Raw genomic sequence first — 14,396 nt, forward strand, 5'->3', positions numbered from 1 at the left:
GAGCACTTCTTTTTGGTCCGTTCTCTCTCAGGAGAAGTCACTGCTCACTTCCTCATAGATTTTTTTGAGGAAAGAGCCTTTCTCTGAGAAGAGCGTGAGGTCTCTGGAGATCTGTGTCCAGAGGGTGTCTGCTGGCCGAGGTCTGAAGCTGGGTGCACAGACTTCTACATTAGGATGAGCTTGAGGCACAGATCCCTGTTCCTCCATGCTTGAGGCTTTAGACTGCTGCACTGAGCACATTTCTGAGGGATGTGTGACTCAGCCAAGCAGCAGACACACTGAGTGTCTGTCCGACACCAGCATGGCATCTGAATATGAGAGGCAGTGCTGATGAACAAGGCATAGCTGAAAATATGATAGTTCACCTCACGGGTGAACTTAACTAGGCTATGAAAAGGTTTTTTTTTTTTTTTTTAAACTAGGAAATAAAACGGGGAAAGTAACAGTACTGCTAAACTAAACTATGCTAAGTACTATTTTCACACTAAGTGAGCTAACTTCTTGACACTACTGGGAGCTCTGTCTCTGACCAAGGATGGCTGAGAAGGAACTGAGGGCAGCAGGTTGGTGAGCACTAGATGAGGCACCAACGGTTCTGCGAGACAGGGACCATGCATGCATGACCCAGACAGACACTGCTGCTGAAATTCTCCAATCAAAGGTGCAAGAACATGCCAACACCTGAAGTGAAGCACCCACAGAGACATCCTTTGAATAATCTTATGTATCTCACAGTCAATCTTCCTCCTACTTTAGGCTGGTCTCCTGGATTCATTCTCTTAAGGTACGAATTGCTGTGAACATTGGGATGTGAACATGAATAAAACTGACCTTCACTGTCAGACTCTTGTGTTCTGGATGAGGAAAGTAAATACAGGGGTATCCATTTGTGTGAAGCACTTCAAATTCAGGAGAAAAAAGAAAATTTAACTTCTTTCATCATGAAAAGTTTACATGGGTCGCTAACATCAATCCCCTATGGAAAAATCAAAGAGAGCCTGAACTAACCTACTCATTAAACAAGAAAACAAAGGCTTGTCTACACTTGAAAATTATTTTGAATTAAGTGATGGTGTGAATTTAAAGCATAGTAGCTATTCCTGAACATTTCCCTTTGTGGGCAGAGTTATTCTGGACTAAGAGTTTCAGCACAGGGAGCTATTCAGGACACTATTCTGATTATTTTCCCTGTGCAGACAAGCCTTAGATTCTGGAGGTGGTGACACGGACATCCTAACTGCCACTCTGGATGTAATATGGATCCAGTTCTAACTTTTCCTTAAGCAAGCAGAGCTACTCTGTGTAAAAAGCCTCTACGGTAGTTTAATTTCACTATTGTCAGATTACATAGCAATGTTTTCAGAAGCTTGCCATGCAGAAATCATGGTGTACAAAAAACAGTAACGAACACAAACAACTTGCATCACCATTAGATTTCATCCAGGAATTTTAATTACTTATATGGGGAGACAAATGGATGAGGGCAGAAGCAGTAGAAAGTTTTCTGAATGTCACAGGTAAAATAGAACATTTCTTAAATCAACTTTGATGGCTTCATCCTGAAACAATTACCTCCAAACCTAAATTACCAACAAAGGAAATTCAGTGTTCTGTTGCATGCCTGCTTTGCACAGACGTAGGCTGTGGGAGCCCTTAGGTCATTCCTGAATCTACATGGTACCATGATGCCTACAGGTACTGTTTAGTCCTTGAACTTATAAGAAATAAATTGTTGTTACATTTGCAACCAGACATGGTGTTTATGATTCTATAAAAAATATATATATATATATATATTAAAAATGCTGCAGTTCTCAACTGTGTACTATGCACACTGATAGAAAAGTATAATTACCAAGATCAAAAATCTTCGGTGTGTGAGATCAGCTCAGAACAAGTGTCATTACAAAACAGTTAGGGCTGTTCTAAACACTACAGTTATAAAAGAAATGAGCAACCTGTATAAAATGTATACTTTTCCAGTAACAGACTAATCATCTTTGCAATATTAGAAAATGTATATTTGCAACGTTTTTAAAAAGATATGTTTAAGCACCACATAAATTGTGATTCTTTGAGATATCTGACTCCATGTATCCATACTGTACATAATATGCACATCTTGAACAAATCAGTGTGAAACTTTAACAGTTTCTGGGAAGGTCTTTGGCTGGAACATCAAACACCTTGGACATGGTACCTGAAGTTCAAAGTACATTGCTTGGCAGACTATATAAAGACCAAACTATCTCGAAGTGGTCCTAGATTCCTAGAGTTCAAAGACTTGGTACTAAGTATTTTATGACCTTCAGTGGGTAGGTTTCTATTGTAATTTGAACTTCTGTTGGCAAACCAGAGAAGTATAGGCACAAAGACTGATGCACAGTGACCAATCTCGCTACTGGCCTGAGGTTTCTGCATCATCATACATCAGGCAAGTCTCACCACACATCTCTCAGCCTTGGCTTCCTTTCTGCATCTCTGGAGAAAGAAAAGTTCAAGAGTCTGTCAGTGCACACAGATAAACAATTATAATCCACATAAATATTTGTATTGTGAATATCAGTATATGAAATGATACTCCTCCCTTTTGTGATAAAACTATCAAAATTGGAGGCTACACAAGGAGTACTGTAACTTCAACTCTAATAAAAAGACTATGTTCTGCACTAAAACTGCATGCATGTGGTGTGGTGTTCAGGTGTATTCCATACAAAATTATTTTTCTTATTTACTTAAGACCAGACTAACTGCAACAACACTGCAAACCCAAAGCCTCAAAAATCTTCCCAAAATGTTAAATCTTTTCAGCCAAAGAAACAGTGCAACAAGAGTTATTTTTTGGGTTAAGATCAAATTACACCAGGTTTAACCTCTTAAAAGTAAATATTAGCTACCATTAAAACTGATTTCTACTCAAATTCTGTTCCTGAAAAGAAACCATTCCTATGGCTTGGCTAAGAGAGCCCAACAGCTTGCTGTATATTCAACAAATAGTTTAGCTATCAAATGCTACCATCCCTCTGTGCTCTGTACAGAACCCAGGGAGAAGCAATATATAACTTAAGGTAAACTTAAGACATAACTGATAATGCATATCAACTTATTCCAGTAATATTGCTGAGTAACTGCAAAATCAATTGCAATTTTTCTAACCAGTTAAACTCAAAACATGTTCCTTTAAAAAAATAATTCTTTTCACTAAAAAACTTGAAATTATTTTGTATATCATCCAAATTTTTAATGCAATTTAAATACTACCTCTCCGTACCTCAAACACTAGCACTTTGTTACATATGTTCTTTCATTTGGCAGTGGCATACCTACTGCTATCACATTTTGGCTACATCACCAGCTAGAGAAATATCAAATTTGTTTTTTTTTTTTTCAGTTTTAGAGCATTATACAGTTTTATTTTTTATAATGAGCATACAAGTTCCCCATCACTGAAAGCAATAGAGAACTTTTTTTTTGTTCTATGGAAATTCCCTTCCCCTCAAAACAAAAGAATCTCTGTTATTGAAGACACAACATAAAGAATGTTTAAATTATTTTTATTCTTAGATAGCTTTCTTTGGCTCAGCCACTTGAACTGTGCTCCAGCATGTCCATTAGCAGTTTCATATTAAAAATGGCAGAGGGTGAATGGTGCACACTAATTAACATACAACATTCCAATTTTTCACAGTAGGCAGCTTTACAACAGAGACATCTGCAATCACCGTGAAGGCGTGAATGGCTCAGACAAGTGTGTCTGTCACAAATGTGCCACACACATGAAAAACAAACACGAGACAACATCTGATAAAGTCATTTTAATGGAAAATGCAAAACCCCTTTCAACTTCAATGTACAAAGCATGTGTAACACCTGCACTTTTAACAAATTAAAGCAAGCCAATGTTTTAAAAAAATACATCATTGAATGTATATATGTATATATTTACACAGCATATTAAGTTTAATATTTAGCTTTAAAAGTTCACATAAATTTTACCAAAATGAGACAATCTTTTAAATAAATTACACCTTTTGAAAATGTTTAATTGTACACTGAATAGCTTCAATAAAATACTGAAGTGTCTGTATTTAATATCTACTTTATATACTTTATATTTTACAGAAAGTTTACAATTATTTGGCAGTTATTTTCAGATAATGACATGACTGCTGTGCGGATTCAGCAATGTCCCAAATGCAGGCAATAGCTGGTGTTTGTGTCCTACTCTCACAGTAACTGTCTCAATGTAGTGAAAAATACCAGAGTTATTTTAGCAAACTGTACAAGTCACATTTACATTTGATCAACAATATAGCATAGAATTTTGTGGGTTTTTTTCAAAAAATAAATACATCTTAAATCTTTGACATTTCACAAACTTCATATACATTATAGTACAAGACAGCAGAATGCTGCTTAATTTTTTTTAGTAAGTAACATTTAATCACAGTAGTTGTGATCTATGAAGCTATACTGTTGCAGTCTCAGTAACAAGTAAATACGATGACTATGTTTTCTTGGCACTGATGGTTTGTGAAGCTTAAATTAGTGTGCACACTGTTCATCATGTAATTGAAAAAATAACCTCCATCTGATGCTTTAACATAAAAAAGCAGCAAGCGCTTTAGTTTTCTTCCACATCTTCCATTTCATTTTCATTAATCTTCAGAGCTCTCACCATTTCCTTAACTGCATGATACAAGATATTTTTAACCTGCAGAAGTATAAGACACTCTTCAGTAAGATACAAGTGATAAAAAAGTCACACTTAATGCATGGTATGTAACTAGGTTTAGGACTGAGTCCTAGGCTTAGTGGATGAAAAAAAGATTAAGTTAAAAATATTAGTCCAAAAGGAAACGCCTTGATATTTTAAACACGCTATGAAATACCAAAACAGTGATTCAACTGAAAGTCATTTACACCATTGCATTCACATCTCCCTCAGATTCATGGGGACCAAATAAGCACATTGATTATTGTTCCTATTATTTATCAACAACAGCTAGAAAATGACCACACACACAGTTACATATTTCAGTCAGAATCAGAGCAGGTGGTGCCTTCAGAACAAGTTCTAGTTGAGAATTCATTTCTTACCTGCATTTTATCATCATAATTGATTTCTTCTTTTGACAGCCTCAGTTCTTGTGTTAAGTGAAATGACTGTACAAGATGTTCTGGAGACACAAAGTCTTCAGTTACTTGAATGCAGCTGTGAAAATTTTGCACCTGTCCAAAAGAAAAATAAAAAAAGAAAATTAAAATTTGTATTTTTTTTAATTCACAAGAAGTAAAGTATAGACTCCAGATCTTTCAAACCACGTAATTATCAGACTGGGGATCTTTTTACTTTTTAAGTTAGCAGTAATGAAGTGTATTAAACTGACGTTTATTGAACATTTTGAAATCTGTTGTCACAAGTCACGTGTCAGGTGTGCAGCCAAAGGCTCCACAATGATGACACACTCTTTTCTAAAATCTTAACATTGTTCAGGTTCATGCTCCTGAGCTGGAATGTTATAGAAGGACACTAGCTACAATCTGAGTGCATGCCCAGCCCTTCTCTTCCTTTCTCTGGCATGCAGCCAGCCACTTCCTCATTAATTCAGTCCATCTTCTAGACTCCATCTTCTAATTCTGTGCTATGACCTTGACTGTCTTTGCTCTCAAACCTGTCCCCAATTCACACACTCTTCCCAGCGACAAGTGAACAACTGCCCTTTCCCAAGTTCCAAAATCCTATGTACCTGAGTGCCAAGTGTCTCCACAACCCCATCAAACTTCTTAACTTCACCTCCTCTACCTATTACAATAGCCTCTGAACCCAATGACCTGTCAACTATTTCCCCTCCCATCCCCAGACAGGTAGTTATGAAAGCTTATGGGAAGCCCTGTACATCTTAACACAATATCTAGCAAAATCAAACAAACTGATCTGGCAATCATTAGGTCCAGATATTTAAAGAAGCTGTACAGATGAAAGTTCCTCTCCAACAGAGAGGGTTAGCTCAGTGATTTGAGCATTGGCCTGCTAAACCCAGGATTGTGAGTTCAATCCTTGAGGGGACCATTTAGGAACTGGGGTAAAAATCTGGGGATTGGTCCTGCTTTGAGCAGGGGGTTGGACTAGATGACCTCCTGAGGTCCCTTCTAACCCTAATATTCTGTGATTATATATCTAAAACAGAGAAGAGCCAGGGAGATGAAGAAGGGCTGTTACTGCTACTGATGCCTCAGACTGTAATCATGAATAAGCAAGTTTGGCAGGCAATTTTCCCCTGAGATTCATGAGGTGAAGGGTAATACACTCTACCAGAGTTCCAATAATCGTGAAGCTGAGCCAGTGGAGCACAACCCCCAAAATTAGGGAGAAAAAGGAGAAAGCCTAAGATCCTAGATAGAGAGTTTGTGTGTAAAGAATCGGGAGTTCCCCATCCCAACTCCTGGCCATAGATGTCTATTTCTCTGTCTTTAGAGAGAAAGCAGTCTCCTGTACAGATCAGCCCCTGCGCAGTTGACATACACACAGCTTCTAGCTCATAGTTGTAGGGGACCATACATATATAGCAATTCCTTTCTCATGTGTATTTACCAAGTCATCTCTGGGACTTCAGTCTCTATAAGCATATTACATTACATATAAAATGGGAAATGACTGCCTAGGAAGGAATACAGCAGAAATGGATCTGGAGGTTATAGGGGATCATATGCTAAATATGAATCAACAGTTTAACACTGTTACAAAAAAGGCAAAAAAAAAATTCCTTTCACTACTCCACGCTGATTAGGCCTCAACTGGAGTATTGTATACAGTTCTGGGCACCACATTTCAGGAAAGATGTAGCCAAACTGGAGCAAGTCCAGAGAAGAACATAAAAAAATATTAAAAAAGTCTAGAAAACATTACCTATCAGGGAAGACTGAAAGAACTGGTTTTGTTTAGTTTGGAGAATAGAAGACAGCTGGGACAGGATAACAGTTTTCAAGTACATAAAAGGCTGTTACTACAAAAGAGAGAAAAATTGTTCTCCTTAACCTCTGAGGATAGGACAATAAGCAATGGACTTAAATTGCAGCAAGGGAGGCTTAGGTTGGACATTAGGAAAAACTTCCTGTCAGGGTAGTTAAGCACTGGAATAAATTGCTCAGGGAAGCAATGGAATCTCCATCATTGAAGGTTTTTAAGAGGTTAGACAAACACCTGTCAGGAATGATCTCGATAATACTTAGTCCTGCCATGAGTGCAGGAGACTGGACTAGATGACCTCTTGAGGTCCCTTACAGTCCTATGAGTGTCTGATTCTAATATCAGAGGGGGAGCCGTGTTAGTCTGGATCTGTAAAAAGTGACAAAGATTCCTGTGGCACCTTACAGACTAACAAAAGTATTGGAGCATAAGCTTTTCGCATGCGTCTGACAAAGTGGGTATTCAGCCACGAAAGTTTATGCTCCAATATTTCTGTGATTCTAATATGCCATTATGCTCTAAAGTCAACATATTTTTAGGAGTTTGTTAGATTATATAATTACTTGTCCTGTTATAAAAAAGCAATTTAAATTATGTATTTAATCTCAACGGACATACTTAAATCACCGAGTCAAGTCTTTCACCATTATCTTTTAATGACAACTTTCAATACATTTTAAAAATCAGAAACAGATACAGAAATAGTTATCATTGTGCTAGTATTAGTTAACAATTACAATTTTATTATATTGAGACTTCTTTAATGTATACTTCAGTATAAAAAAGTAAAGTGTAGGAAATATATCATGTAGAACAAAACCTCTAAACAACTTTTCATGTGTCTTACAAGCTACAATATTTACATTACTGCCATCAGCAGTAGTTTCAAATCACTGTCAATTAGCAAGTGAAAAATAAAAAGCATAATGTATCACCAAATATATTTTGACAACTGTAGTTTAGTTTTAATTATTGATACATCATGATATCTATGCAAAAATAATGAAATCTTATCAGATCATAATATGGCACTCATACTTGTTAAGACTCAGGTTATTCTTTTAAATGTGCTTTTTATATAGAAAACAGGTGAAGGTACTTTCAGGTCAATATTTACATATCTATATAGAAAGAGTGTTTTTTTTTTTTTTTACACACATGTATCAAAGAACATAGTTCTTCAATTTCCTCCCACACATCCCTTTCATAGGAACTTGTCACTGTGGAGAAAAAGGTTCCCAGAATCTACCCATCATAAATAGTGTCTTATTAACTCCTCGGTGCCAGGAGTTGCAATATCTCCATCTCAAAATCAACTGTTTGGAACTGATGTGAAGGGGTTAAAGGTGACAACAGTAGGCCAGGCTTATTTTTAGCTCTTAAATACACATGCTGAATGTGGTGGTGCACTCCATTTAGTTTGATGTCAATTATATGCCTCATACCTTATAAAACAGTTTTTCCGGTAATATCTATGGATTTTTGAGGTTTCCTATTTTATTCATTTACATTTCAGCTGCAGTTAGTGTATTACATATGATTTTATTATTTGGATGTAAATATTTGAAGTATTTGTTAGTTTTATTTTGGTGTTTATTTTTAAGAAACTCAGTGCTATAAATGACAATTCACAATCAAAAACTTTATTAAAACAAAGTTAATGTTGGGAATATTTATATCTTAAAAAGAGAACTGGGTTAGAACACAAGACTAGTTTGAAAATCAAAAATTCAGACTTCAGGTTCTAGAAATCATGGGCTGCCATGGGTCCCAGATTACAAGGTCCTTTGACAAAACCAATATTGTCCATTTTGACCTGAATGGATAGCATAAAATGTGGTGTCTGCTAGGTTGTTCCAGTTGAGGAGAAACAGGTGACAGTCAGGTACTACTTTGACACAGTTTTGTTTCTTTACAAAGAACGTACTAAGTCCTGTATCTTTGAATGCAGAAGGACTTACATGGCAGGAAATAGCTTCTTTTGCTCATAGCACCAACAGCATCCTTTTCAGGCTGCAGCACTGACCCAAAAAGGGTCTCCCCCGAGCTTTCTTCCAGGGTCACCCACTGTGCTTTCAGCTGCTCCTTCAGGCTGTCTCCATCTTTTAAAGTAGTGTTTTTTGTTTGCTTTCCTGCCTCCCCTCCTGTGCCCCACCCCCAAACATCCCTACCCAAAACAGTGCCTAGCTAAAGCTCCTAGATGAGTTCATACACTCCTTTTGCCGAGGTGGGGGTTTATACTTACACTTGTTAATTGAAGGGCAAGTTCACATCTATCAATGTCAGTGGAGCTTTACCTCAATCCATAAGTTTTCACCTAGCTCATAACAATATCTTGGAAGTGTCAAACCTTACTTTTGATCCTTGGGATAGAGAACCTGACAAGCTTCCCTCCAAGAGGAGAGAACAGATGTCTTGAACTTTTTTTTCTTCTGTGACAGTCTAGCGATTTGTGTGTTTATCATGTGTCTGCCAGCCAAAAACAATTCTTCTGTTTAAGTCTGATGCAACTGGGAAAGTCACAAATTGCCTTCTCGGACAGAATTTATTTCTGCGTGATACCCACTAATCACTATTAAGAGAACAAATCAGTAATTCAATTTTCCATTTAACCAAAAAGTGACAGATTACACCCCTGAAGGGAAGGCATACTCATGCCTGCTCTTCTAGCATCTAGTTCTCTTCTTCCAACTTTAGCAGACTAATGAGTCCTCACTTGACTTCAGAATTAGCTTTCTCTGGCCATAATCCAACCACATTCTTGCCCTCTATTTTGCCTGTAAGGACAACCGATCCAAGGAAACATCAAATACATACAAGAGATGTCCATCTTTCAGAATCGTTTGGGAAGCAGCTCTGAGGCCAATCACTCTAGACCTTAAAAGCTCTTAGTAAAGTATAGTCACGTATGACCATATAGAGGTGCACTTGACAAGCAATTCATAGTTCCCTTTAGAAATACATGAAAGTTTGCAGTCTCACAGATTCTCCTGGGCTACCATCCAATCTAGCAGAACAGATTTTTTTCCCCTTTTTAAATCACTAGAATGACAGCCAAGTTCACCTTGAGTATTGCATTCAATGCTTTTGATCATTCTTTGAAGAAATCAAACAGCTAGCAGATACATTCAGGGCAGTTTGATATCAGATTACTCTTTAATAAAAGTCCTTCAGGTCACTGTACATTGGTAAACATCTTTCTGCTCTCTCTCTGGGAAAAGATGTTTGGTAGTTGTTTGTACACCTTTGATCAGAAAGGTCCAGCATCTTAGAATAGGTGGAGTGAACGCCTAGGAGGAAGTTGCATGAGAAGATTCAAAGGCCTGAGGCCTGCAATCCCTCTTAACCAGTGTGAAAGAAAGGTTACTTACCTTACAGTAACTGGAGTTCTTCAAGACGTGTATTTCCACTGTGGGTACACATACGCTCCATGTGCTTGAGACTAGAACATTCTTCCTATCAGTGTCCGTTGGTCCTTACCTGCACCTCTTTATGGTCTGAACCGAGGGCATATGGGGAGGCACAGACCAACCTCATCTCCAGTTCCTTCTCTACTGGGAATCTCTGTTAAGAAAGGATTTGCAGCAGAGGGGAAGGAGGGTGGATAGAAGAACTCCAATTACTGTAAGGTAAGAACCTTTCTTTCTTTGTTGAGTGATGGTCCCAGTGTGTATGCAACCGTGGCTGACCAGCATGCAATATTCATCGAGGATGAGGGTCCAAGGAACAATGCTGCACCACTGACTGAATGAGTGGTGAACTGAAGGACGCAGTCACAGAAGAGGTCTGCACCAGGGCATAGTAGTGTCCAGTGAAGGTATACCCAAAGCTCCATATTGCTGCTCTACTGATCTCCAGGAGAAGAACATCCTGAAGAATAATCATGGAAGCAGCCTAGGCTCTGGTCGAGTAAGCCCTCACATTCTGATGAAGAGTATCCCCTGCAAGATCATAGCAAAGGCAGATGCAACTAGCAATTTATCTGGAAAGCCTCTGGGAGGAGATTGCTTCCCCCTTTATCTGCTCAATGAATGGAAATGAAGTGTCTTGGGAGACTTCCTGAAGGGTTTGTGTCCTTTGTAGGTAGAAAGTTGAGGCTCAATGGACATCCAGAGAATGAAGCTTTCTGTCTTCCCTGGTGGCTCAAGGTTTCAAGTAGAAAACAGGTGGAATTCAGAGGGAAACTTTGTAATTAGCTTGGGGTATAACCTCAGAGAGACCGCATCCTGATGGAACACTGTATAGGGAGTGTCCACCATAAAGGACCCTAGCTCACCCACTCTTTTGGAAGAAGTATTGCAGTCAGGAAAACTACTTCAATAGAGAGGTGAAGAAGGGAGAAGGCTGAAAACAGTTCAAATGGAGGATTCATAAGCGCTGACAAAACCGGGTTGAGATCCCACCTTGGCATTAGTTTCACTACCGGGGGTAGGTTCTAGTAAGGCCTTTCAGGAGCCATATGGTCAGTAGGATGGGTGAAGACAAAGTAGCTGTCAACCAGGGAAATGGAGGGCATTAATTGCTGCCAAATGCACACGCAGGTAACAGAGATATGCTCAACTTCTTCCAGGAAAGAAAGTGATCTAGGATGATAGAGGTGTCCAAATTCTCTGGGAGCTTGCAACAAAACTGGCATCAGAAAGAAAAAATCTCTTCCATTAAATCACAAAGCATTTTCTCAGAGAGCATTTCGTGATATTATTGAGGATGAATTGTATTTCCTTGGAACATGATTTCTCAAAGCTCGGCATCCATCCAAATTTCAGGCTGTCAGGTGGAGAAAGATGGTGGGTTGGCGTGGTTAATCCTGCCTCTGTTCTGTGTTAGCAAGTTCGGAAATAGCTGAATCTGTATGCATGGGAACGGTTACATCTGGAGGATGCTAGTGAACCAGAACTGCTTCAGCCAGCAGGATGTCACAAAAATCACCAGCATTCTGTCCTACTTGATTTTCTTCAAGACTCAGGTCAAAGGGGTTATTTGGTGGGAAGGTATACATCAGCAGTTCACCACTGAACTAGGAAACTGACCCCTCTGTAACACTGTCACCAAGCTGCTTGTGAACAGTATGGTGGGTATTTCTCGTTGTTCTGGGACACAAAGATACCATGATGGGAAACCCCACTGTCAGAATATGTTTTGTACTACTGAGCCTTGCATTTCCTACTTGTGATCCTTATGGAAGTGCCTGCTGAGGCTATCTGCCAGGGTATTCATTACTTCTGGGAAGTGCACCACCGAATGGGTAATTTGATGACAGATAAACTCTGGAACCAACTACTTCTACCTAAAGGGCCAGAGACTTCACTCCTCTGCTTATGTATTAGACTGTGGTCATGTTTTCCTACATTATCTGAATGTGATGTGCATGGATAAGGGACAGGAACTTTCTGCAAACCTAGTGAAGATCCCCCAGTTTGAGGAGGTTGATGTAAAGTGTGGATTCTTGTTGGGACCAGAGCCTTGAGCCATGTGATCATTCAGATGCATTCCCTAACTCATTAGGGAGGCACCCTTAAACAGCTTCTTCGTGGGTGGAAGGGGAATGAATACCTTGGGGAATTGAGACTCGTTTGTCCAGATTGTCTCTGCTCAGAGAGTAGACTGTCCTCAACCGTGCCTGGGGCACCAGAGAGGGAACTCTGCAAATGGCATAACATTGGGGCAGAAGGCCATGTCGCCTATCAGGATCAGGCAAGATCCGACTGTCATGGGAGGATACATCCGATGCTGAGCAATAATGTTTGTCTTCTGGTAGATAGGCTCTGGCTGAAACTGAATTCAGAGATGCTCTGATAAATTTTATAACTTGCATTGGAACTACATTGGACTTTTCTAGGTTTACTAAAGTTCAAAGGTTCAAAAGAAGCTGGGTAGGCAAAGGATTGACAGTTGTACTTCCTGATCTGACAAGCCCATGGGCAGCCAGTCATCAAAATAATGAAGAACTGGGCTGCCTTGGCAGCACAGGTATATCACTATTATTGACAGCACCTCATTAAAAACTCTAGAGCTGTCAAGAGGCTAAAGGGAAGGATTGTACCAATAATCGTCTGGGTCTCCTGTGCACAGGATGAATGTCTACATGGAAATAAGTGTCGTTCAAACAGAGCTGAAAACCAGTCGCCTTTGTTTAGGGAGGGAATTATAGCAGCCAGGATGGTCATCCTGAATTTTGAAAGGCATATGAAGACATTTAGCTTCATGGGCCTCCAGACCCCTTTATTTTTGGTGATGAGGACGTACCCCGAATAAAACCACTTCCCCTTATGCTGAGAGGGTATGGGTTCTATAGGCTCTTAGCTATAAAGGGGAGTCCACTTCCTGTCTGAAGATCCTCTCCTAAGAGGTGTCCTGAGGAGGAACAGGAAGGGGAAAGAAACTGTTGAGTAGCCAGTGGAGATGATCTCTATGACCCATCCATGTGAGGTGACATAATGCCATACTGGAAGAAACAGGTCAGGAAGCCACCAAAGGGGGTGTCAGTCAGAGTGCAGGCTGGATGGTGGCTCTCATTGGTCCTGTCAAAATGGTCTCCTGAGCCTAAGAGATCAACAACAGCGGGGCATGATGTCTTCTACGCTACAGTCTCTGACACTTCCTGGGAGGTTCATATGCTCTCTGATAGTAGAAAAGTTGTGAAGTGAGATGCTGTTTGTATGCAGGTGGTCTAGAGTACTTCCTCCGAGGAACTCGGGCATAAATACATAAGGAGCAGAGGGGTAGCCTGGGATTCTGAAGGTATCCAGTGCCTCATCTGTTTTCTCACTAAATGAATGGCTGCCCCTGAACGGAAGGTCCTCCGCAGTAGCTTGTACCTCCTTGAGGACCCCAGAGGACTGTAGCCATGAGGTCTACCTCATGACAACCAAAGTTGCCATGGAATGGGAAGCAGCGTCTGCAGCATATAGCCAAGCCTGGAGAAACAGTCTGCTTATTAGTTTACTCTCCTCAGTGAGGGCCTGAAATTATGGCCTGAGTTCCTGTGGAAGTTTGTTGGTGAATTCAGTTTGACACCCTTACCAGGGCACAAGGTCTCACCCAATTTGGACAAGGTAGGGGAGTTGCGTCTTTTATTAGTGGCTTTAGGAGGGGATTTATCTAATTTCCAGTGTGGCCTGTCTGATCATACTCTCCTCCCATCTCTTGCTAGAGTTCCTAGGCTTGATATCCAGTGGTTCAGAGCTGGAGAGCCTTGGACCAGAAGGGGCACTGGTAGGCAGCTCCTGCCAATGTACAGGGGGGTCTGGAAACTGAGTATCAGACTGGGCCTCATCAACTTGCTCCATTAGGTGTCTTCAAAGCTGGAACTCATGGGATTGCCAAATTAAAGGAAAAAAATTGTAAACATTGTACTTGGAGGGGATGTGGGATTCTCAAAGGCAATACAAACAGGAATTGTGCAGACCACCCTCTGGGAAGATTT

General features: G+C 39.8%; 1 protein-coding gene across 15 annotated transcripts in view; it reads right to left on the reverse strand.

The window, feature by feature from the left end:
- Positions 1–2,311: 2,311 nt before the first annotated feature.
- The window catches only part of JMJD1C (jumonji domain containing 1C), a 306,949-nt gene continuing 294,864 nt past the window's right edge, over positions 2,312–14,396 (reverse strand). For 7 of the 15 annotated variants that reach the window (XM_050958276.1, XM_050958279.1, XM_050958283.1 and 4 more), the window contains 2 exons: positions 5,101–5,232; positions 3,803–4,714 (listed from right to left, as the gene is read on the reverse strand). In XM_050958276.1, coding sequence (XP_050814233.1) covers positions 4,625–4,714; positions 5,101–5,232 — 222 coding nt within the window. In that variant the 3' untranslated portion in view covers positions 3,803–4,624. Of the gene's footprint in view, positions 2,482–3,802; positions 4,715–5,100; positions 5,233–6,910; positions 7,008–7,601; positions 10,261–14,396 lie in introns of those variants that run through there. The other 8 variants (XR_007775055.1, XR_007775056.1, XR_007775054.1 and 5 more) reach the window with 8 other exon arrangements.

The sequence above is a fragment of the Gopherus flavomarginatus genome, chromosome 6 (genome assembly GCF_025201925.1).
Source record: "Gopherus flavomarginatus isolate rGopFla2 chromosome 6, rGopFla2.mat.asm, whole genome shotgun sequence".
In the NCBI taxonomy this organism is placed as follows: domain Eukaryota; kingdom Metazoa; phylum Chordata; order Testudines; family Testudinidae; genus Gopherus; species Gopherus flavomarginatus.